General features: G+C 43.2%; 1 protein-coding gene across 1 annotated transcript in view; it reads left to right on the top strand.

The window, feature by feature from the left end:
* The window catches only part of LOC109865703 (protein kinase C alpha type-like), a 210,029-nt gene extending 187,254 nt beyond the window's left edge, over positions 1-22,775 (top strand). Inside the window, exons 16-17 of the mRNA XM_020454088.2 lie at positions 8,569-8,709; positions 18,875-22,775. Of these exons, the coding sequence (XP_020309677.1) occupies positions 8,569-8,709; positions 18,875-19,045 (312 nt within the window). The 3' untranslated portion in view covers positions 19,046-22,775. The remainder of the gene's footprint in view (positions 1-8,568; positions 8,710-18,874) is intronic.
* The last annotated feature ends 3,429 nt before the right edge of the window (positions 22,776-26,204 follow it).

Here is a 26,204-nt window from a genome sequence, read left to right as displayed (position 1 = left end):
GTCTCTCTGTCAGTGGAAGAGAGTGAGGCCCCTCCATTGTTTCTGCAGATGGGGGATTGCTTTGATCCAATGCTCTGCCTTTGTGGACGGGCCATCCTCTAAGGCTGGCGTGAATAAAACATTTCGGAGGTGTGTGCGCCTGTGTTCTAGCAAGGAGAGAACACTGGGAACCTGGTCATGATCCCTTAGCTCACCAGCCACAGACTGACTGATTCTCAGGCCTCAAGTTGACATTTTGAAGGTGAAGTCCAGCAAAGCAGACAGGATTCCGTTTGCAGCGTACAAGGGTTCCCTTTTCACAATGTGTAGGGGAACCGCATGACCTGTGAACACAACCCTGACAATTACTTTTTCCTTTTCCCCTGCTGTGACACACACACACACACACACACACGTCTAAGTCACAATTCTGACGCTGCCACCAATAGACAACAGGAGTAGAAAGGGACTGGCTGTCATTTTAGGAGTTGTTACATTACCCAGCATGCTTTGCTGCCACCACCACTCTCCAGCGGGTGAAGACATCAAAACTATGAAATAACACACACACATATATAACATATAACACATATAACAAATATGGAATCATGTAGTAACCAAAACATTTTTTTTTTAAATCAAAATATATTTTATATTTGAGATTCTTCAAAGTAGCCACCCTTTGCCTTGATGACAGCTTTGCACACTCTTGGCATTCTCTCAACCAGCTTCATGAGCCTCAGAAATTGTAGCCCAAATAAATGCTTCACAAAGTTCAAGTAACACACACATCTCGACATCAGCTGTTCAGAGGAGACTGCGTGAATCAGGTCTTCATGGTCAAATTGCTGCAGAGAAACCACTACTAAAGGACGCCAATAAGAAGAAGAGGTTTGCTTGGGCCAAGAAACATGAACAATGGACATTAAACCGGTAGAAATCTGTCCTTTGGCCTGATGAGTCCAAATTTTAGATTTTTGGTTCCAACCGCTGTGTCTTGGTGAGACACAAAGTAGGTGAACGGATGATCTCCGCATGTGTGGTTCCCACCATAAAGCATGGAGGAGGAGGTGTGATGGTGTGGGTGTGCTTTGCTGGTGACACTGTCAGTGATTTATTTAGAATTCAAGGCATACTTAACCAGCATGGCTACAACAGTATTCTGCAGCAGTATTCTACCAATCCTTATCCCAGTCTGCTGTTCCCACATGTTTCAAAAGGGCCACCATTGTTCCTGTTCCCAAGAAAGCTAAGGTAACTGAGGTAAACGACTACTTCCGTCATCATGAAGTGCTTTGAGAGACTAGTCAAGGACCATATCACCTCCACCCTACCTGACACCCTAGACCCACTCCAATTTGCTTACCGCCCCAATAGGTCCACAGACGACGCAATCGCAACCATACTGCACACTGCCCTAACCCATCTGGACAAGAGGAATACCTATGTGAGATTGCTGTTCTACAGCTCAGGATTTAACACCATAGTACCCTCCAAACTCGTCATCAATCTCGAGATCCTGGGTCTTGACCCCGCCCTGTGCAACTGGGTACTGGACTTCCTGACGGGCCGCCCCCAGGTGGTGAGGGTAGGTAACAACATCTCCACCCCGCTGATCCTCAACACTGGGGCCCTGCAAGGGTGCGTTCTGAGCTCTCTCCTGTACTCCCTGTTCACCCACGACTGCGTGGCCATGCACGCCTCCAACTCAATCATCAAGTTTGCGGACGCCACTACAGTGGTAGGTTTGATTACCAACAACGACGAGACCGCCTACACGGAGCAGGTGAGGGCCCTCGGAGTGTGGTGTCAGGAAAATAACCTCACACTCAATGTAAACAAAACAAAGGAGATGATTGTGGACTTCAGGAAACAGCAGAGGGAGCACCCCCCTATCCACATCGACGGGACAGTAGTGGAGAGGGTAGTAAGTTTTAAGTTCCTCGGCGTACACATCACGGATAAACTGAATTGGTCCACCCACACAGACAGCGTTGTGAAGAAGGCGCAGCAGCGCCTCTTCAACCTCAGGAGGCTGAAGAAATTTGGCTTGTCACCAAAAGCACTCACAAACTTCAACAGATGCACGATTGAGAGCATCCTTTTGGGCTGTATCACTGCCTGGTATGGCAACTGCTCCGCCCACAACCGCAAGGCTCTCCAGAAGGTAGTGAGGTCTGCACAACGCATCACCGGAATTGTTAGGTTAGATTACTCGTAGGTTATTATTGCATTGTCAGAACTAGAAGCACAAGCATTTCGCTACACTCGCATTAACATCTGCTAACCATTTGTATGTGACAAATCAAATTTGATTTGATTTGATCCCATCTGGTTTGCGCTTAGTGGGACCATCATTTGTTTTTCAACAGGTCAATGACCCAACACACCTCCAGACTGTGTATGGGCTATTTGACCAAGAAGGAGAGTGATGGAGTGCTGCATTGGATGACCTGGCCTACACAATCACCCAACCTTAACCCAATTGAGATAGTTTGGGATGAGTTGGACCGCAGAGTGAAGGAAAAGCAGCCAACAAGTACTCAACATATGTGGGAACTCCGTCAAAACTGTTGGAAAAGCATTCCAGGTGAAGCTTGGTTGAGAGAATGCCAAGAGTGTGCGAAGCTGTCATCAAGGCAAAGGGTGGCTAAGTTTTTGGATTTGTTTTGCTCCCCCATCCTATGCTAACCTACAGTATATGCCGCTATACCCAGATGCTATGTTGCTGCTATGTTGCTGCTATGTTGCTGCTATGTTGCTGCATCCAAACTACTAAGAGTTTCAAACAAAAAATAAATTGATATGGATATCTTCTGGTCAAAAGTAGTGTTCTACATAGGGAATAGGGTGCCATTTTGGATGCGGTCATTAATACTTTTTCTCTCGTTACATTTCAATTACAACAAATGATGTTTTTCGGTGAAGATAGTGGAGTACTGTACCTGCCAGGCTGGCTATGCAACCAATTTCACCCCCTGCTTATGTAACATACGCCCACCGACAGACACACACTCCTAATGAGCATTATGTTCCAACGTGAGTGGGCAACTTTCTAATAGGGCTATTTAAGTCCATGCACGCTGTTGTGAAACTTAAAGAAGGAAAGGGAGGAAAAAGAGCTAGAATTTGTGTTCAACTAGGAAAATATACTGTGTCCCTAAAATGTGTATAGTATGTATAAGCTGGAAGTAGAAGCCTAAGTGTTGCAATCCAAGATGGCATCGCAGTCGGACGTGTGTTTGTCTTGTCTTGTCCCATGTAAATAGTCGGTTTCGTTGCTTGTTTTTTTTGTATATATTTTAATCTCACTTTCCACCTACGATCTAAATATACTTTCCTGCAACCCGCCTCGCCCAATGTGCTACGGATCTGCAATTTTTATACATGCTTAAATTTCCATCCCCAACTACAACATTTTTGTCAAGATAAAACTGCCAAAGGGAGCGGAGTTGCAATCTACTGCAGAGATAGCCTGCAGAGTTCTGTCATACTGTCCAGGAGGGTGCCCAAACAGTTCGAGCTTCTACTTTTAAAAATCCACCTTTCCAGAAACAAGTCTCTCACTGTTAGTTGAGTTTAGCACCCCGGCCATCCTGCAATCTAAACTAGATGCCCTCAATCTCATACAAATTATCAAGGAACCTACCAGGTACAACCCTACATCTGTAAACATGGACACCCTCATAGATATCATCCTGACCAACTTGCCCTGTAAATACACCTCTGTTGTCTTCAACCAGGATCTCAGCGATCACTGCCTCATTGCCTGAGTCCGGAATGGGCCTGCGGTCAAACGACCACCCCTCATCACTGTCAAACGCTCCCTAAAACACTTCAGCGAGCAGGCCTTTCTAATCGACCTGGCCTGGGTGTCCTCAAAGGATATTGAACTCATCCCGTCAGTATGCCTGGTTGTTCTTTAAAAGTGCTTTCCTCACCATCTTAAATAAGCATGCCCCATTCAAAATATGTAGAACTAAGCCCTTGGTTCACTCCAGACTTGACAGCCCTTGACCAGCACAAGAACATCCTGTGGCGTACTGCATTAGCATCGAAAAGCCCCTGCGATATGCAACTTTTCAGGGAAGTCAGAAACCAATCTACACAGTCAGTTAGGAAAGCTAAGGCTAGCTTTTTCAAACAGAAATTTGCATCCTGTAGCACTAATTCCAAAATGTTTTGGGACACCATAAAGTCCATGGAGAATACGAGCACCTACTCCCAGCTGCCCACTGCACTGAGGCTAGGAAACACTGTCACCACAGATAAATCTATGATAATAGAGAATTTCAAGAAGAATTTCTCTACAGCTGGCCATGCCGTGGCTACCCCTACCCTGGCCAACAGCTCTCCACACCCGCAGCAACTCCACCCCCCCCCCCCCCGTCCTTCACCCAAATCCAGACAGCTGATGTAATGAAAGAGCTGCAAAATCTGGATCCCTACAAATTAGCTGGGCTAGGAAATCTGGACCCTCTCTTGCTAAAATTATCAGCCGAAATTGTTGCAACCCCTATTACTAGTCTGTTCAACCTCTCTTTTGTATCGTCTGAGATCCATTAGGAAAGGGGGAGACACTCCAGACCCAAACTGTTATAGACCTATATCCATCCTGCCCTGCCTTTCTAGTCTTCAAAAGCCAAGCCAAGATCACCAACCATTTAGAATCCCACTATACCTTCTCCACTATGCAATCTGGTTTCCGAGCTGGTCATGGTTGCACCTCAGCCACGCTCAAGGTCCTAAATGATATCATAACCGCCATCGATAAGAGACAATACTGTGCAACTGTATTCATCGACCTGGCCAAGGCTTTCAACTCTGCATTCTTATCGGCAGACTCAATAGCCTTGGTTTCTCAAATGACTGCCTCGCCTGGTTCACCAACTACTTCTCAGATAAAGTTCAGTGTGTCAAATCAGAGGGCCTGTGGTCCGGACCTCTGGCAGTCTCTATGGGGTGCCACAGGGTACAATTCTCAGGCCGACTCTTTTCTCTGTATTTATCAATGATGTCGCTCTTGCTGCTGGTGAGTCTCTGATCCACCTCTACGCAGACGACACCATTCTGTATACATCTGGCCCTTCCTTGGACACTGTGTTAACGAACCTCCAAACAAGCTTCAATGCAATACAATACTCTGTCCGTGGCCTCCAACTGCTCTTAAAATGCTAGTAAAACTAAATGCATGCTCTTCAACCGATTGCTGCCCGCCCCCGCCCGCCTAGCATCCCTACTCTGGACGTTTCTGACTTAGAATATGCGGACATCTACAAATACCTAGGTGTCTGGTTAGACTGTAAACTCTCCTTCCAGACTCACATTAAGCATCTCCAATCTAAAGTTAAATCTAGAACTGACTTCCTATTTCGCAACAAAGCACCCTTCACTCATGCTGCCAAACATACCCTTGTAAAACGGACTATCCTACCGATCCTTGACTTCGGCGATGTCATTTACCAAATAGCCTCCAACACTCTACTCAGCAAATTGGATGCAGTCTATCACAATGCCATCCGTTTTGTCCCCAAAGCCCCATACACTATCCACCACTGCGACCTGTATGCTCTCATTGGCTGGCCCTCGCTACATTTTCGTCGCCAAACCCACTGGCTCCAGGTCATCTATAAGTCTTTGCTAGGTAAAACCCCGCCTTATCTCAGCTCACTGGTTACCATAGCAACACCCACCCGCAGCACATGCTCCTGCAGGTATATTTCACTGGTCATCCCCAACACCTCTTTGGCCACCTTTCCTTCCAGTTCTCTGCTGCCATTGACTGGAATGAATTGCAAAAATCACTGAAGCTGGAGACTTATATCACCATCACTAACTTTACGCATCAGCTGTCAGAGCAGCTTACCGATCGATCGCTGTACCTGTACACAGCCCATCTGTAAATATCACACCCAACTACCTCATCCCCATATTGTTATTTATTTTTTTGCTCTTTTGCACCCCAGTATCTCTACATGCACATCATCATCTGCACATCTATCACTCCAGTGTTAATGCTAAATTGTAATTATTTTGCCTCTATGGCCTATTCATTTACTTAACTCCCTAATCTTACTACATTTGCACACACTGTACATAGATTTTTCTATTGTGGTATTTACTGTACGTTTGCTTATCCCATGTGTAACTCAGTGTTGTTTTTGTCGCACTGCTTTGCTTTATCTTGACCAGGTTGCAGTTGTAAATGAGAACTTGTTCTCAACTGGCGTACCTGGTTAAATAAAATGTTTAAAATTTTAATAAAAACATATGCCAATTAGGGATGGTAGGGTTAGGGGAAAATATATTTTATAAATGTAAATACAGTTACAGTTAAAAGTTTGGACACACCTACTCCTTCGAGGGTTTATCTTTATTTTTTATATTTTCTACAATGTAGAATAATAGTGAAGACATCACAACTATGAAATAGCACATATGGAATCATGTAGTAACCACAAGTGTTAAACAAGTCAAAATATATTTTATAATTAAGATTCTTCAAAGTCGCCACCCTTTGCCTTGACAGCTTTGCACACTCTTGGCATTATCTCAACCAGTTTCAGGAGGTAGTCACCTGGAATGCATTTCAATTAACAGATTTGCCTTGGTAAAAGTTCATTTGTGGAATTACTTTCCTTAATGCGTTTGAGCCAATCAGTTGTGTTGTGACAAGGTAGGGGTGATGCACAGAAGACAGCCCTAATTGTTAAAAGACTAAGTCCATATTATGGCAAGAACAGCTCAAATAAGCAAAGAGAAACGACTGTCCATCATTACTTTAACACATGAAGATCAGTCAATCCAGAAAATGTCAAGAACTTTGAAAGTTCCTTCAAGTGCAGTCGCAAAAGCCATCAAGCGCTATGATGAAACTGGCTCTCATGAGGACCGCCACAGGAAAGGAAGACCCAGAGTTACCTCTTCTGCAGAGGATAAGTTCATTAGAGTTACCAGCCTCAGAAATTGCAGCCCAAATAAATGCTTCACAGAGTTCAAGTAACAGACACATCTCAACATCAACTGTTCAGAGGAGACCGTGTGAATCAGGCCTTCATGGTCGAATTTCTACTAAAGGACACAAATAATAGGAAAAGACTTCCTTGGGCCAAGAAACACGAGCAATGGACATTAGACCTGTGGAAATCTGTCCTTTTGTCTGATGAGTCCAAATTTGAGATTTTTGCTTCCCACCGCTGTGTCTTTGAGTTGGTGAACGGATGATCTCCGCATGTGTGGTTCCCAACGTGAAGCATGGAAGAGGAGGTGTGATGGTGTTGGAGTGCTTTTCTAGTGACATTGTCTGTGATTTATTTAGAATTCAAGGTACACTTAACTAGCATGGCTACCACAGCATTATGCAGCGATACGTCATCCCATCTGGTTTGCGCTTAGTGGGACTATTATTTGTTTTTCAACAGGACAATGACCCAACACACCTCCAGGCTGTGTAAGGGCTATTTGACCAAGAAGGAGAGTGATGGAGTGCTGCATCAGATGACCTGGCCTCCACAATCACCTGACCTCAACCCAATTGAGATGATTTGGGATGAGTTGGACCGCAGAGTGAAGGAAAAGTAGCCAACAAGTTCTCAGGATATGTGGGAACTCCTTCAAGACTGTTGGAAAAGCATTCCAGGGAAAGCTGGTTGAGAGAATGCCAAGAGTCTGCAAAGCTGTCATCAAGGCAAAGGGTGGCTATCTGAAGAATCTGAAATATAACAAATATTTGTATTTGTTTAACCCTTTTTTGGTTACTACATGATTCCATATGTATTATTTCATAGTTTTGATATCTTCACTATTATTCTACAATGTGCTGTACAAAATGTACACTACTGTTTTCTTATTTTATAATATATAATATATGCCTTTTAGCAGATGCTTTTATCCTAAACAACTTACAGCAGTGCGTTCACACATTTCTGTACGGCTGGCCCCAGTGTGAATCCAACCCACAAAGAGTGGCTGTCATTATTGACATTTGTCATGATGTTGTTTGAGTGTGGTTACTGCTCTAGTTCAGCAAGGAAATACGTTTGTTTGATGGTTTTTCAATGTCGGGTTTTTTCTACATAGTGCGCCCCCACGTCGCCTCCTGCTGTGCGATTGTAAGTGACAACCATAACACATTACATCTAGGAGAGAGGACGATTGTATCCCTTTTTAACAACCCCCATCTGTTTGGCTCCCTACTGACCCAGAAAAAAAGAGAGAATAAGATTGAGAGAACAAAAAAAGGACACGTAGAAAATAACTGCCCCCATATTGACTATAGACGACCCTAATTTCAATGGTCTCCACTAAACTCATGTTCCCATTCCTCCCTTCTTATTTTCCCAACCTCAGCCAATGAGCAAATAGTAGAATATAGAATCTATTTAGTCTTTCGATTTCTATGGCTATCTATCGTTCCATTTCTAGTCTGTCCACGCCAGCCTCCGCTTGCTGATGACCTCATAGTGGAATTTAGATCTAGATCTATCTCTATGGCCCTTTCCTGATTGACAGAATAGTGACATGTTTATCTGTAGAATTGCCATTCTAGCTGTTCTAACTCTATGGCCCTTCCCTGCTTTTCCCTCCCAGCTGATGACCAAACACCCGTCAAAGCGTCTGGGCTGCGGCTCCGAGGGAGAGAGGGACATCCAGGAGCATGCCTTCTTCAGACGCATCGACTGGGAACGCCTCCAGAACCGCGAGATCCAGCCCCCCTTCAAGCCCAAAGGGGTGAGTCACACACACACACACACACACACACATACACACAACCTACAGTACCCATGTCTGATTAAAATGAGGTTTAAAATAAATGTGCATTGTACATGCGGTTTGCTGTCGTCATCTATATTTCTTCTTTAATGCAAAATGATTGAAATGGTGGCGCAGTCGTAGCTTTGTGTTCTTTCAGTGGCACAGTGAGTCACATCCCCTGTTCATTGGTATGTTTGGCCCGTTTTCACACACAGTGGACATATACTCCACTGAGGAGTGTGTGTGTCCTATTTGGTTGCTTACTATCCGATGTGATCTCAGTTTCGCATTCGGATGAGTAACAACACCCACTCACACATACATGCACACATTTATGTGTACACATACATACTTATACACACACACACTATGCAAGTGTGTACAATAGACGCACACACAAACACACACACACCTGTGAATGTCCTGCGGCCGTCTGTCACCATAGTAGAGCCAAGGCACACTCCCATCTGGTCTGTTGTCAGATCAGATTGGGCTGCATCTGAATGGAGTCTGTTTGGCAACTCTCACAGGTTACAGTCCAGTCCGGTCCAGCACCATTTGTTTAGCATCGCAAAGCCCCAGTGGCTATCGTCTCTCAGTCGTCGCAATGAACCAAAGACAACCTTTTCTAACGACAAAGCCTCTGCATGGGCTACAATACAGTACAACAATACTACTCATTTTACTCACATGTATACCACAATAATTCCTCATGTAACCTCATGTTTTCATATTGTATGTATATATTTCAAGCAGTACTCTTATGTAAGTACACATATAGTATGTGCTTAAATCTCCCAGCCATGAGAATATTCCCCAGAGACAAACATTTACAGTTGACTTTCAAATGTGTAATTACAAAGCAGTAAGTGTGTGTGTGTGTGTGTGTGTGTGTGTGTGTGTGTGTGTGTGTGTGTGTGTGTGTGTGTGTGTGTGTGTGTGTGTGCGTTCACACGATATGAGCAGCCTCGCTGTCATACGAAGTCAGGGAGTGTTTTTGAATCCCTGTGTGTACACACAGACACACAGACACACACACATACTTTATTCTGAAAGTGAAGTAGGCGAAAGGGATGAAGTAGGTCATTCGGTGTGCACGTTCAGCTGTGTGTGTGTCTTCATTGTCTATCTTCATTCTAAATATGCATTGCACTTCTGTTCCAAACCCCAGAGGTCTCCAGTGCTTCTCACAAGGTGAATACTGGCCTCCCACTGTCCCTGTAGTCTCGCACTGGATTCAATTTGTGTGTGGACTCCAGTATGTGTATGTGGGTAGATGAAATTGTTACAGTGAAATTCTTACTTACGAGCCCCTAACCAACAATGCAATTTAAAAAAATATGGATAAGAATAAGAAATAAAGTAACAAGTAATTAAAGAGCTGCAGTAAAATAACAATAGCGAGACAATATACAGGGGGTACCGGTACAGAGTCAGTGTGCAGAGGCACCGGTTAGTTGAGGCAATATGTACATGTAGGTAGAGTTAGTAAAGTGACTATGTATAGATGATCACAACAGAGAGTAGCAGCAGTGTAAAGGAGGGGGGGCACTGGTTAGTTGAGGCAATATGTACATGTAGGTAGAGTTAGTAAAGTGACTATGTATAGATGATCACAACAGAGAGTAGCAGCAGTGTAAAGGAGGGGGGGCACTGGTTAGTTGAGGCAATATGTACATGTAGGTAGAGTTAGTAAAGTGACTATGTATAGATGATCACAACAGAGAGTAGCAGCAGTGTAAAGGAGGGGGGGCACTGGTTAGTTGAGGCAATATGTACATGTAGGTAGAGTTAGTAAAGTTACTGCATAGTTGATAACAACAGAGAGTAGCAGTGTTCTAAAGTAGGGGGGGGGGGCAATGCAAATAGTCTGGGCAGCCATTTGATTAGATGTTCAGGAGTCTTATGACTTGGGGGTAGAAGCTGTTTAGGAGCCTCTTGGACCTAGACTTGGTGCTCCGGTACCGCTTGCTGTGCGGTAGCAGAGAGAACAGTCTACGACTAGTGTAGCTGGAGTCTTTGACCATTTTTAGGGCCTTCCTCTGACACCGCCTGGTATAGAGGACCTGGATGGCAGGAAGTTTGGCCCCGGTGATGTACTGGGCCGTACGCACTACCCTCTGTAGTGCCTTGCGGTCGGAGGCCGAGCAGTTGTTATACCAGGCAGTGACGCAACCAGTGTTCTCAATGATGTAGCTGTAGAACCTTTTGAGGATCTGAGGACCCATGCCAAATCTTTTCTGTCTCCTGGGGGGGAATAGGTTTTGTCGTGCCCTCTTCCCGACTGTCTTGGTGGGCTTGGACCATGCTAGTTTGTCAGTGATGTAGACTCTAAGGAACTTGAAGCTCTCAACCTGCTCCACTGCAGCCCCGAGGATGAGAATGGGGGCGTGCTCTGCCCTTTTTCCTGTCTCTCTAATCCTCTTCTCCTTTCATCCTCTCATCCTCATCCCCCTCTCATCCTCTCCTCCTCAATCACACTTCATGCCTGTTCTGACAGCTGGGAGATTGCCATTTAATAGCCAGGTACAGCGAGACCCAGATTATGAACACTAGAGGGTTTATCTATCTATTGGAAACAGAGCAGGACAGATAGAACGCAGGGGAGAATAACAAGAACACCTGCCACAGTAGCTATTTATAGATATAGTTTATCTAGACTCGTATTTAGAGAACCACTTGATATGTGGTTTAAGTTTGTAGAGATGGAAGTGGGTCAAAGTGGCAGGATTTGAGACTTGCTGATTAATGGTGATGGAATCACTATGGTCAGGGAGCTTACCGTAAAACTTCAATTAATAGTAGTGTTTATTTGCTTAAATCACTGAACACAACAGGCGCTTATTGGAGACAAACTTCTATTTTATCCAGGTGTCTTATTTCCTTAATGAGCACAGCTTTTGCTCATTAGCATAGTTCATTGTTTAATTCCAGCATTCACTTACAACATTCTGTTTTCATTTCCTACACTAATGTGTTGTGATTTACACATGGCGTCATGTATATTGTCTTAGTATACCTCAAAAAAAAATTACGTTTTCCTTGACAGAATTATTCTCCTATTAACTGTGCATTTTCGGCAGTTCTCACTTGCCACTAGAGAGCGATCGGACGATTTCTAGGGGTTTGTACTCCCGAAGTGTCACGCCCTGGTCTTAGTATTTTGTGTTTATATATTTATTTGGTCAGGCCAGGGGGACTAAGACTTGGTTGGAGTGGGGTCCACGTCCCGAGCCGGAGCCGCCACCGTGGACAGACGCCCACCCGGACCCTCCCCTATGGGTTTTAGTGTGCGGCCGGGAGTCCGCACCTTGGGGGGGGGGGGGGGGGGGGGGGGGGGGGGTTCTGTCACGCCCTGGTCTTAGTATTTTGTGTTTATATATTTATTTGGTCAGGCCAGGGTGTGACATGGGGTTATTTTGTGTTGTGTTGTGGATTTGGGGGTTTTATTGGGATTGTGGCTGAGTAGGGGTGTCTAGCATAGTCTATGGCTGCCTGAGGTTCTCAATCAGAGTCAGGTGATTCTCGTTGTCTCTGATTGGGAATCATATTTAGGTAGCCTGGGTTTCACTGTGTTTGTGGGTGATTGTTCCTGTCTCTGTGTTAGTTGTCACCAGACAGGCTGTATAGGTTTTCACAATTCAGTTTGTGGTTTTGTATTGTTCGTTTTCATCGTTATTAAAGATGTCTCGATTTAACCACGCTGCATTTTGGTCCGACTCTCTTCGACGGAGGAAAGCCGTAACACGAAGTTGTTGACTGTTTTTCTGCTTGTCAGCTAGCTAGAAGTTCTCAGCTGTTAGCAGTCAATGGTTAGCAGTTTCTTACTGGCTACATCATTTAATGTAACAAGTCAAACAATTCATGGTAACCTGGTCAATAATTAATTTGGAGCCAGCGTTTATTTAAAACAGACGTTTATTTAATTTAAATTTGTGCTGTTGCCCGGGTATCAAAAGGGGCAGACGGCTATTTGAGGGAATGCGTTTTAATTTCCGTTTCACGGTAGTCATATTGAGGATGTGTTGGATTGGAATATAAAGCCAGGCACACATGAAAAATACTGTCGGCACAAACACACCAATCTACATTTTGGACTGTCTATGAGTCACAGTAGATTTTGTAGGCAGGGAAGTCGTGTTATTTGATAAAGCACGTCCACTTGTCCTGGTATGTTTTTAGTGATGGTGATTTTCTTTGTTCTTTTTGGATTTTCCATCCAGATTCATGTGAGAAAGAAACATAATAGTGTTATCTGATTACGAAAGAACCATTTTTGGATATTACTATAGGCGGACTGATTTTAAAGGATGGATGAAACGAGAGGTATCAACTAGTGTTGCAACTAGTGCAACTAGTGTTTTAAGTGTTGTTGACCAAAGAAAATGCCTTCAAGTGTTCACACCCATTGACTTTCTCCACATTTTGCTGTGTTACAGCCTGAATTTAAAATGGATTCAATTTAGCTTTTCTGTCACTGTCCTACACACAATGTCCCAGAATGTCAAAATGGAGTTATGTTTATTGACATGTTTAAAAAGTAATTAAAAATGAATAGCTGAAATGTCTTGAGTCAATATGTATTTGTTAAGACAAGCCTAAATAAGTTCAGGAGTAAAATGTTCATTAACAAGTTGCACTCACTCTGTGTGCAATAATGACTACCTTATATCTTTACCACACGCATACATTTATCTTTAGGATCGCTCAGTCGAGCAGTGAATTTCAAACACTGATTCAACCACAAAGACCAGGGAGGTTTTCCAATGCCTTGCAAAGAAGGGCACGTATTGTTAGATAGTTTACAAAAAAATTGACATTGAATATGGTGAAGTTATTAATTACACTTGGGATGGTGTATCAATACATCCACAAAGATACATCCACTCCTTCCCGAAAGGAAGGAAACCACTCATAGCTTTCAGCATGAGGCCAATGGTGACTTTAAAGCAGTTACATGTGATAGGAGAAAACTGAGGATGGATCAACAACATTGTAGTTACTCCACAATACTAACATAATTGACAGAGTGAAAAGAAGGAAGTCGGTACAGAATAAAACATATTCCAAAACATGCATCCTGTTTGCATCAAGGTACTAAAGCAATACTGAAAATGTTTGGGCAAAGCCATTACTGAGTACCACTCTCAAAAATGTCACGCATAGTGGTGACTGCATCATGTTATGTGTATGCTTGTTATCATTAAGTCTGGGGAGTTTTTCAGGATAAAAGAAAAATAATGTAGCTAAGCACAGGCAAAATCCTAGAGGTTAACCTGGTTGTCTGCTTTCCACCAGACACTGGGAGATGAATTCACCTTCACCTTCAAAATACCTGAAACAATAACCTGAAAGGCCATATAAACACTGGATTTGCTTACCAAGAAGACAGTGAATGTTCCTGAGTGGCCGAGTAACAGTTTTGACTTAAATCACCTTGAAAATGGTTGTCTAGCAATGATAACCAACCGATGTTACAGAGCTTGAAGAATTTTGGAAAGAAATTATGTGAAAATGTTGCACAATCCACGCATGGAAAGCTCATAGAGATTTACCTAGAAAGACTAACATCTGTATTTGCTGACAAAGGTGCTTCGACAAAGTAGTGACTCAGAGGTGTGAATACTTATGCAAATGCGATTTCTATATATAATTTTCAATACATTTGCCAAAACTTCTACTGGGGAATTGTGTGTAGATGGGTTACATTTTTTATTTATTTAATCCATTTTGAATTCAGGCTGTAACACAAAATGTGGATTAAGTTGAGGGGTATGAATACTTTCTGAAGGCGCTGTAAGAAGATCATCAAAACAACACTGAGAGGCTGTAGGTCGTTCTGTATTAAGAGCGGATTGGAGAGAGAGAAAGAGAGGTAAGAGAGAGAGAGAGAGACACCTCAGCAAGTATTTGAATAGAGACAGACACAGCCATTTATCATACTAAATAGAGTTCATTTAATGTCTGTGTGTGTGTGACATGGAGAAAGACCCAAAGTAGGTCAAACAGCAGTTTGCGAGCAATGCCATCTGTCATAGTAGCACAGCGTAACGTGTACAATGAGTGGACATTGTAACAGACGTTAAACACAGCGGAAACGAAGCTGCGGCAGGTTTGAGTCAATACCATTGGAGTCGACAGTCAGTCAATCCAGAAAGTAAGCTGGAATTGCACTTGACTTCATGAATGAATTGAATTTAAGTTTAATTGACCAGAGACACATTTGCATATGGGGGGGGTTTAGGTCTCAGAGACAAAGGGGGAGGATTTAAAAGAGGAGAGGAGGAGATAAGAGGTTGGGGCAGAAATGTATTGCTTTTTAGTGGAAGATGGGGTTTTTTTCAGTTGGGAAAAAATGTGGGAGATTGTTTGTCTCGATCAATATGAGATCTCTGACTATCTGTGTGTGTGACTGACTGGCCACTGTTCAAACAAAACAAATGGCTATTTGCATAGTGATGCAGGCACCACTACGCTCGAATACTACAGTATTCGAGGAGACTGATAGAGGGTGACGGAAGGGATTTGTGCGGTATTCCTTTCATCCATCTCTTTTGTGGACACAAATCCCATAAACCTCATCATAATCTGTTGTGGCGTGAATGAATGTGGCTTTTCTTCAACAATATGTATTATAGGGAGACCTGTGCTCTTTTGCGCCACAAATGTGGCCATATCACTATGTGCTTTCTCTCTTCTATGTTGATGTGTGTTGTTGCTATCTCTCCTCTTCTCCCTCCTACTGCGTCTTGACACAGAGTGACAGTGGGTGGCTGGTGTCACTTGTCAGTCAGCGTAGGGAGTCAAGGAGGACACAGGAGGACAGTCGGAGGCCCCAGGCCCCCCACTGCGCACACGCACGGACACACACATACACCACACAACTATGAATATAGGACAACGGGACTTTTCCCCTTCGAATCACCACCGACGTGCCGTGTAGACGACCCACACCGACCCAATCAATGGAGGTTTTCCAACCACAGTGGAACACACACAGCTGTACAACAATGTAGGCCTCCATAGGGAATCCATAGTGAATTCCACTCTGGAGAAAGAACTTCCACATACAGACACAGGCTTTCCATGATGATAAAAACCCACTATGCCCACCCAAACGTTACCGAACTGGTTCAGATTAGTACCTTTCACATGGTCCTTTCTGGCATGGATTCCGGCAACTATGTTGGGTGTATTTCTGAGGTGTCCTAATCAGGGATTGATGTAGATTTAGAGTCAATATATCACCAATCTTCCCCTATCTACAAGGGTGGCCAATGGCGTTGCACCTTATTGACATGTAAATTCAACTAACCGATCTGAACACATAAACATTCAAATATATATTTCTGCAGTAGCAAGAGGAAGCATAACCAACCCTGCTACAGGTGCGCAACGGGGCCAGCACAGTACAGCTTGCATCTGCTTGTCTCGGCTAAGTAATGTGAATCAACCCATATCCTTTTCCCGTGTCGGCTTACTGTACAGAGAGAGAGATATAGAGAGGGAGGGATATTCCCTGCCAGGTCCCTGGGGAGGTTTAAAGCCCATTAAGTAGAACAAACACACACACACACACACACACACACACACACACACACACACACACACACACACACACACACACACACACACAGTGTAGGTGGAATAACTGATGAGGACAGAGCAAGAAGAGGTGCAGCAGGGTTTCTGGTGTAAACAACAGAGCCACACTGTGAAGTTGGAGGACAAGTCTTTAATTCCCCGGTCCCCACTGCCTGTGCTCTCTTTAATGCCCCTGTGAACTTTGTCTTATTATCGATTTACCATTGTCATTTTATGTGTTGACTGTGTCCTTAGTAATGTAATGGTCCTAAAGCGTTTCGAGCTGTTAGCTATTTGAATTTACCCAATTGCCCAAGGTACTGGCGACAATCCTTAGACTCTTAAGACCCCAACCCAAGAGGGAATCACTGCAACCTACGCACCAGGATCCTCCAAAAGAAACCACAATTTTTTTGGGGGGGGGAGATTGCCTTTGAAAAGAAGTGTTCCAAACTCTACAGGCCTTCATGTATCGACTGTTAGAAGGCACACTGTGTCACGATGTGGAATTGAGGCCTTCACAAGTTCAAGCCACAGCGCGAGGCGCTTTAAAGGGTGTCAGAAGTGTCACGCGACTGACAGCAGTGCTCACAGCCGTATTTTTGGTGTTGGCGGCCATTTTGTGCCATTTGCGTCCCAGTCGCCCTAATGTTCTTCAGTAATGCCGTAGGGCTAGAGCAGCTGCTCTTATTCAGATGTATTGCCATACTGTCATGTAACAACCACGCAAAATGCGTAAGCAGACGTATTCCCCAGTCACTCTGGATAAGGGCATCTGCTAAATGACTCAAATGTGAAGTGTAAATTCATTTTCTCTGCCCATTTTGCATTCAAGTTTCTTTTTAAACATACACAACACAATTTGAAATAAGACAACTGAATGCAGGCGTGACTCCATTGAGAACTATGTCATACATACATACATACATACATACATACATACATACATACATACATACATACATACATACATACATACATACATACATACATACATACATACATACATACATACATACATACATACATACATACATACATACATACATACATACATACATACATACATACATACATACATACATACATACATACATACATACATACATACATACATACATACATACATACATACATACATACATACATACATACAAACAAACAAACAAACAAACAAACAAATCCATCGCATGCTGTATGTTTTCTAGGACTATCATCTGTGAGATGTTTCACCCATATGCTCCCAGAGCGTTCACGTAGTTGACCTTGGCTTGTTAGCTGTGGAATGCTAATCCAACCACCCCCCTCGCCTGATACGTCTCCCTGCCATTGACAGGTTTGGATAGCCCCGTCTTTACAGTCGCGATGAAATCTGCTCCACATTTTTCACGTTCAGTTGCAGACGTTTGCTCTGCTCTTGTCAACACGCCAATTAACCCTTTGACAACCCCGCTGTACATCGATTGGCCACGTGGCTATTTTAATTCAAGTGAACTTTTCAACTGTCGCAACGCAATCAGATTTGACATTTGAGGTGAGATGTTACATAAGACCTCTATATACAGTGGGGTGTGAAATTATTGACACCCTTGGTACAGATTAGCAGTAAGGACTGTATAAAATAAATAATTCAACTATTGTATTGCGCAAGAAAAAAAATTGAAAGTATTTTATACTGATACAATTGCTCAGAGAAAAATATGTATTTTCAAAAGTAATCTTTTTTTTCAGAACGGTAGGGGTCATATTTGTTTAACACCGTTGTTATTGCTCATCTTTATTTTACATTTACATTTGAGTCATTTAGCAGACTCTCTTACCCAGCACAACTAACAGTACTGAGTTTCATATTGGTCCCCTGTGGGAATCGAACCCTACTGCACCAACGGAGCCGCACTTAATCAAGTGTGTCAATAATTACAGACCCCGCTGTACTTCCAAACAACACGAAGAGCTCGATCAAAACAGGTTACTAGATCAGAAGTGGCTAAGACGTGTTTGACTGTAGAGGTCCTGACATCGCCCTCAATTCCCTCTGCGACTCTGTCCAAAGTCTTGTTTGTGCAGTACTGATTAGTGTTTCACAGCTGCGCGCCAATGTTACTTTTTAAACCATTGGATTCAATTGCATTAAAAACATTACAATCCAGGTGACTGGGGTTTCCTCCCAAATGGCACCCTACAACCTCTATAGTGCACTACTTTAGGGCCATAGGGCTCTGGTTGAAAGAAAGAGAATGGGGTGTAATTTGGGACTCAGGCTGGGATGTAGAGCATGTCATGTGATGTTAGCATGGAAACAGGAGGGGGAGAATAGGGGTAGAAATAGCGGTATCAGGTGCAAAATGTTCTCCCCCCCCCCCCCCCCCCCCGTTCTCTCGTTTAGCAGACCAGGCGATGGAGGTGGAGGGATATATAATGAAGCCCAGTTTCACATTTGCACATGTACAGTATTTCTTACCTTTGTGTGTTCCGTATGCAACAGTTGCAGCCACCTACGCCTCCCATTTTAAAACCTCTCTTTCGCTCTCTCTCTCTTTCTATCCCTCTCTCGCAGTGCGGCAAAGGGGCGGAGAACTTCGACAAGTTCTTCACGCGCACCCAGCCCCAGCTCACGCCCCCCGACCAGCTGGTCATCGCCAACATCGACCAAGCCGACTTCTCAGGCTTCTCCTTCATCAACCCCCAGTTCGTGCACCCCTCCCTGGTCTCCCTGCACACCGTATGAGGGGGAGGGGGCCACAGACCCCCTTCCTACCTCTGCTCCCTACCTAGCACTAACCCTCCACCAACTGCAGCCTCTTCAAGCCAAACTCCCAATCACCAAAACTGGTCCAACTCCACAACAACAACACAGACCCTGATATCAAGCGCCATTTTGAGTTCCTCTATCAATGTATTAATGATGTGTCCTCTAGGAATTGGACTTGGGGCTCTGAGTGAGAGGAGTTGGTGAGTGGAAGTGCTGTGTGTTAATGGTGAGGGGGAGGGTGAAGGTTTGAGGAAGGAGATGTATGTAGGGTTGATATACTTTCCCACCCACCTGTTGTGTTTGAAATGAATCATGATAGATATTGAAATGAATCATGACAGATATTGAGATGACTGACCTGTTGTTTTGAATGTGTGGGGACAAAACCCATGAAACTATGCCAGTTTTTTTTCTGATTCTAGAGTGAAGGGTTAACTTCTTGTTAAACCCTGTACTGGCTATACTATCTCCATTGAAACCCAAGGCAACTACAAACATAATCTCTTGTTTTGAGCTATTGGGTCAGAGCCAAATATGAGGTCAGTACAGGGAGACTATGTTTACAGTTTTACCTTGTGTTGGTGAGATTTTATTTCAATATGTGTCATTACAGGTGCCCCTATGTTTCAATATACATCAAATACACACCCAGTACGAATATCATGACACACTAACAATAACACAGATGTAGGATCTTAATTTGATCAAAACTTTCCTGCATTGCAAACTAAAATGTGTAATGTGTTTGAGGTTTAAAAAGGCTTCTGAAGTTTGTAATTTCCACTTAGACATTTTAGACTTGTTTTTTTTCCCTTACGAAAAATGTATCAACCCCTAAAAAAAACCTATTAATTATAATCCACATAATAACTCACGTTTCCTGTAGCCGCACGGATTATTTTCCTGCTGTAGCAAACTGGCTCAAATTAAGACCATACATCTGTACACACACGTTACATTAACACAGGGATATCTTGAACCTTGAAGTACAGGTTTGTATGGTTATCTTGTCATTAGGTTTACAACTGTGAGTGGACATTGAGACAGAACGCAGTAGAAGTTGTGGTTAGAGGAAGTAGGCAGTGCAACAGTCCCATCTTCTTTCAACACCTACACAAGAATAACAGGTTAACAGAAGTATAAAGGTGGTCGTTCCAAAAGCAAATGGTGATCAGGTAGCACTACTTTGTGACAGCCTTTTTTACTATCCTCCTGTCCCGACTTTGTTGTCACTCTGCCCACTTATCAAAAAGGCCCTCAATGGCCATGATTCTCTTTAACCTGAAGAAGTCCTTCAATGTTAAGTTCCCAAGGGAAATTTATTGAGGATTTAGGAAGTAAATTGAGAGAGGTAGCGACTAAATTTCAATTGATGTCGAGTTATTGTTTGCTTACTCAATGAACCGTGCAATATTATATTGCATGCTTATACCCTTATACATGGCTATAACGCCATTCTAACCATGTTGACTAGAGTATCACGTTATTAAAACGATTAGTTCCCTTTTCTGCTTTTATGTGATGTCATGCACCCCCCCCCCCCTCCCCCCAATTAGTTCTAATTCATATTTTAGTGTAACACATACCAGTGTATTAACTCTTTTGTAAATATTAATGAGCTATTTAAAAAAAAAAAAAAAGTATAGTATCTCGCAGATTTTATACCAACAACTGAATGTGATTTTATTATGTTAGATAGGTTAACATATTTCTATGTAAAAAATAAAGTACCCCAAAATATCAACTTTGTAACAATTAGGTGACAAAGTATTTTAAGTCGAGTCGGTCGGGATTAGCAAACCCGAGAGAAACATCTGGACGACTTTTGCCGATATTATCAAACGTTTTCCGTTTGCTCTCGTCTCCATCGCACATATCCGATGTCCTTGAATGCGATCGCTGAGTGAGTTGACTGAATGTGTGCCTGGCTCTTGTATCTGCATGTTGTTGGTGAGGATTTAAAAATAAGTTTAACAAAATGATATAAATGCTGCATGATACTCAGTACCAGTAACCAGGCCCCTGGTTGGATAGCAAGGAGTCTCTGCCCAAACACCAGATCCAAGATCAGCTGAACCTACCCTAATCCTAGCCATTCACAATTAGGAGGCTATGGTCAAATCTGACTACAGATATGCGTTTAGGGGAACTCCTAAACACGTCTCTGTACTAGACCAGATGGGACAACTTGCTCTCTAGTGTCTCAATGAAGGGGTTTTGTTTCTTCTTATCGTTAGTATTGTTTGTTCGTATAAAAAAAAATACAATTTACATTATTTGTATTGTCGGCGTTTTTTTGTTTGGTTATAGATTCTGCTCAAGTGATACAGGAATGTTTTGCGGAATTATCATCATAGCAATTCATATCTTAACATCTAACTGTTGCTAGATTTATACAATTCCCTCGACTTTTGCTCCTATAAACCTTTTCCTAACCTCGTAACTGTGCCAAACCTGAAACAGCCAGAACCCGACAATAGCAGCGTTGCACTAGCTGTCGTCATACCAATGACCCGTCAATACCGAAATCTTATCAATACCGATGTGTTGTCAATACACATGTTTTTTTCAATGCCGATGACTCGTCAATACAGATGTCTCTCCCTGGTAGACTCTTGGTGGTTAGTCCAAGAGAGCGTGCCAACACCACATTTCACAACGTCTTTCCGACCCATGTGCTTCTCGCTAAAAATATGTAGCTAAGGGATTGCTAATTCAAATAATGTCGACGTGGTTCTGATGCCAGACAATCCGGCAGTCGTTTCTTGTAGGTTTTTTTTATGTCACGTTAGCAGCCTACACCTCTGTGGGAGTTTACCTTTATGCTCTATAGCCGGACAGCAGTATGACCCTTCTGCAATACCATGCCTGCTTACCCCTTACCTTAACTCCCTGTGCCTATCAGTCAGTGTGTGTGTTTACATGTGAGTGTGAGAGAGGGAAGGAAGGAAACCATAAATGAGTGGCTGTTGAGTGAATAAATTAGTGAGTGTGTGGATGAGTGAATAATTGATTGGTGAACAACCCCGTTCCTCATCCTATTGGCCTGTTAAACCCCCCCTGTCTGGGTAGCTCATCTCCTCTGTCCATCCTTCCATTCCTCCCCCCTTCCTCAGTGCCTGGGCAATCAATCCATTCCCTTACTGACAAAGCCCTCATCCCTTCTCCTTCAAGATCCAATCAGTTCATGAAAGCAGTTTCGTCCGAGAAACTCGGCTCTACAGGCTGACAGCTACCTGCCCTTCTTGCCCCTTCCAATCCTCCCAAAACGTACTGGGGAAAGAATTGGCCAAATGTGTTATTTTTCACCTTCGTTTACATCCTGCTTTATATTTTCCTTTGCCTTAGCTCCTACGTTGTGTGTCCCAAATGGCACCCTATTCCCTATATATTGCACTACTTTTGTCCATAGGCCCTGGTCAAAAGTAGTGCACTATATAGGGAATAGGATGCCATCTAAGAAACAGCTAGCCTCTCCCCCATTCTCTGTTGATTCATGTCCAAACCAAGCGCTTCTTCTGTCCCTGTACATAATGATTTAGATATCTACATAGACTTGTAAAAGAAAGAATATATTGTATTTTGCAAATGGTTATGTTCATTCTCCCCAAAACCCTTTGAAAGTGAGTCTGAGCTACTTACCTTGTAATCAATAGTGTAATTTGTACCTACTGTATGATAATGCAAATAAAAAATAAAAAATGGCTTTTTGGAAGCTGTCTTTTTTTACTTAAACATTGAACTCAACTCATCAAAATCCACCATTATAAAAAGCCATTCCTGGCAATGACCTGACTCTATTTAAAGGTATTGGGTAACACTCTGCGGTCCATAATAAACCATTTATAAGGCATTTACAAAAAGTTTGCTCGCCATTTACTAATCATTACTCCCACATTGAAATTACACTGGTCACTCCAAACATATTGAAAGTGTTTCTAAAGTACAAATGGCGCTCACTTTAAATTGCAAAAACAGTACTAATGATTCATATGGTGAACACACAGTTTATAACAGACTCTTAAAATAAGGTGACATTGCTGTCAACTCACATTCATCAAGTGTTCTGATTGCACTCAAAATGGGACTGGTTTTTCTAGTCTGATTTTAAGAGATGCATCTCCTGCAGAGCCCCAATATCGCTGTCACAGTTTCCTCTCTACTGCTGACATGGACAGGAAGTTTGCAGTTGATATAAGCCATTGGGAAATTTGATTTGAGCAAATAAAGTATGAAAAGGCACAGAAAATGGGGGTTTCAGATGAGAGGAGGAGAAGTCAGATGACCTTACCTGGTTCTATGGTTGTCAACGCATCTCCACTAACAGCAAGAGGACAGACTACAACCAGGAAACAACTTTCACTGACAGTTGGTCCAGTTTTAAATGTTATATGGACACAAAGTCACAATGGCATTTCTCATAAATGTCTGGTGAAAATGAAGCCTCCTGATTTTATGATCCCTTACGGGAATTAACACATGCGATTAAGATGTATGGCAGAGGTTTTACAGTACGTCCACAATCTCCTGAAGCTTCCGTAACAGACGTCCAAGTCTCTCTTGCCATTTGGAAAAGCGTGATGAACCGTAACCAAGGTTCAGTGAGCCTGACTTACCATCACATGTGAGGACCAGGGGTGAGTTCATACGGACATTAAAGTTTAACACGCGAAGCACTCAGTAGGAGCGTGGAAACGAGGTGAATTTTTCATTGTGGACGCTGCGGCACAATCTAAAGTATTTTTGTCAGCCGCTGGCTTTCTCATTTACAAGCTCGCTGGCAGAGGAAGGCCCCTGCACCTTTGGCAACCAGGTCAGACAAACAGAATACAAAAACTATACTAAGCTGGGGTTGGTTGGTTGGTTGGTTGGTAGGTAATGACATTGCTCACTGTAATGTTTGTGTACTTATAATTTCATATATCTGTGTTTTGTGAATGCATTTGTGGAAGAGCTTGCGATAAGCATATTCTTGTACTGTGTACGCTACACTATATCATGTGCATCATGACAAATCAACTTTGATGTGGCACGGACAGACATGTGAGTACTGTACACCAAACCTTATGCAGATGTGTTAGTAGGTTGATCTTCAGCTCCATTGCCGGGTAGACTGAAGGACATGCTGGTGTTGATGGAGGACTATGGTGTAATGGTCAGATCTGTTAGAACTTATCAGAAACTGCAGCGTTGAGGCGGATCTACAGAGCGGATATCTACAGAACGTCTTACCAACCAACCAGGCTCCACGGTGCCTGAGGGGCCAATCAATGAGGTGGAAGGAGCTACATGCATTTAATGTCATTTCAATTCGGTGAATTCAAGGAATGAAATTCAAATATTGTGAACAAGCAGATATACAGTGCATTCGGAAAGTATTCAGACCCCTTGTCCTTTTCCAAAAATTTTTACATTACAGACTTGTTCTAAAATGGATTCCTCACCAATAGCCCATAATGACAAAGCAAAAACTGTTTTTTCTAAATGTTTGCAAATGTATCCCCCCCCCCCCAAAAAACTGATATCACGTTTACATGTGTTCAGACCCTTTATACTCTCCACAGCATGATGCTGCCACCGCCATGCTTCACCAAAGGGATGGTGCCAGGTTTCCCCCAGACATGACGCTTGGCATTCAGGCCAAATAGTTCAATCCTGGTATCATCAGACCAGATAATCTTGAGTCCTTTAAGTGCCTTTTGGCAAACTCCAAGCGGGCTGTCATGTGCCTTTTACTGAGGAGTGGCTTTCTTCTGGCCACTCTACCATAAAGGCATGATTGATGGTCCCTCTGACAGAGATGGTTGTCCTTCTGGGAGGTTGTACCATCTCCACAGAGAAACTCTGGAGCTCTGTCAGAGTGAACATCGGGTTTTTGATCACCTCCCTGACCAAGGCCCTTCTCCCCCAATTGCTCAGTTTGGACAGTGGTTCCAAGCTTCTTCCATTTAAGAATGATGGAGGCCACTGTGTTCTTGGGGACCTTCAATGCTGCAGTTTTTTTTTGGTACCCTTCCCCAGATCTGTGCCTCGACGCAATCCTGTCTCGGAGCTCTATGGATAATTCCTTTGACCTCGTGGCTTGGTTTTTGCTCTGACATGCACTGTCAACTGTGGGACCTTATATAGACAGGTGTGTGCTTTTCCAAATCATGTCAAAATCAGTTACCACCGGTGGACTCCAATCAACTTGTAGAAACATCTCAAGGATGATCAAAGGAAACAGGATGCACCTGAGTTCAATTTCGAATCTCATAGCAAAGGGTCTGAATACTCATGCAAACATTTCTCAAAACCTGTTTTTGCTTTGTCATTATGGGGTATTGTGTGTAGATTGAGGGGGGGGATATTTAATCAATTTTAGAATAATGCTGTAACATAAAATGTGGAAAAGGGGAAGGGGTCTGAATACTTTCTGAATGCACTGCACTATACAACACAAGGCATTACAATGACTTAACCTGAATGAGCAAAAAAAGCCCACTGATAGTCCCATGGAAACATACAGCTCTCGGTCTCTCGTTCTCTCTCTCCCTCAAGAGGCCAAAGGCTGTTACACAGAAATGGTACAAACATACATCAAGCTCTTCGATGTTTATACGTTTCGAAATAAAAAGCAACACAAACAAATGACATCTTAGCACTCTGTCGTGGGTGGGGTGGGGTGGTGGGCAGGAGAGGAGCTGCCATTAGATTTGTTGAATCTCTCTCTCCCCCTCTCACTCTCTCCCTCGCATTCTCACTCTACATCTTAACAGCAATTAACCCTCTTCAATAAGAGAATCTTTGCTGTCAGTCTGGTATAATTTAATTACTATAACACTAGTGATGAAGAGCCATGGGATCCCTCGCTTCCGTATTAAGCCGCCATGGGCCCCGTCCCAAATGGCACACCTATTCAGTACACTACTTTTGACCAGGGCTCGTAGGGCTCTCGTCAAAAGTAGTCCGCTATGTAGGGAAAAGAGTACCATTTGGAACGCAGAACCATATCATTGTGTCAACGGCTTCCCTGAATCTGAATCTAATGAACTGTCTGCTCTGCTCTACCAGTAACCATTAGGGAGGTCTGCTCAACGTCTGAGCTGCTATAGCCTGCAGCTCTTAAAGTCTGTTCATTGCTCTAGTGGGAGTA

This window comes from Oncorhynchus kisutch, linkage group LG20 (genome assembly GCF_002021735.2).
Source record: "Oncorhynchus kisutch isolate 150728-3 linkage group LG20, Okis_V2, whole genome shotgun sequence".
Classification (NCBI taxonomy): Eukaryota; Metazoa; Chordata; class Actinopteri; order Salmoniformes; family Salmonidae; genus Oncorhynchus; species Oncorhynchus kisutch.
This window is presented reverse-complemented; position numbering and strand designations above follow the sequence as displayed.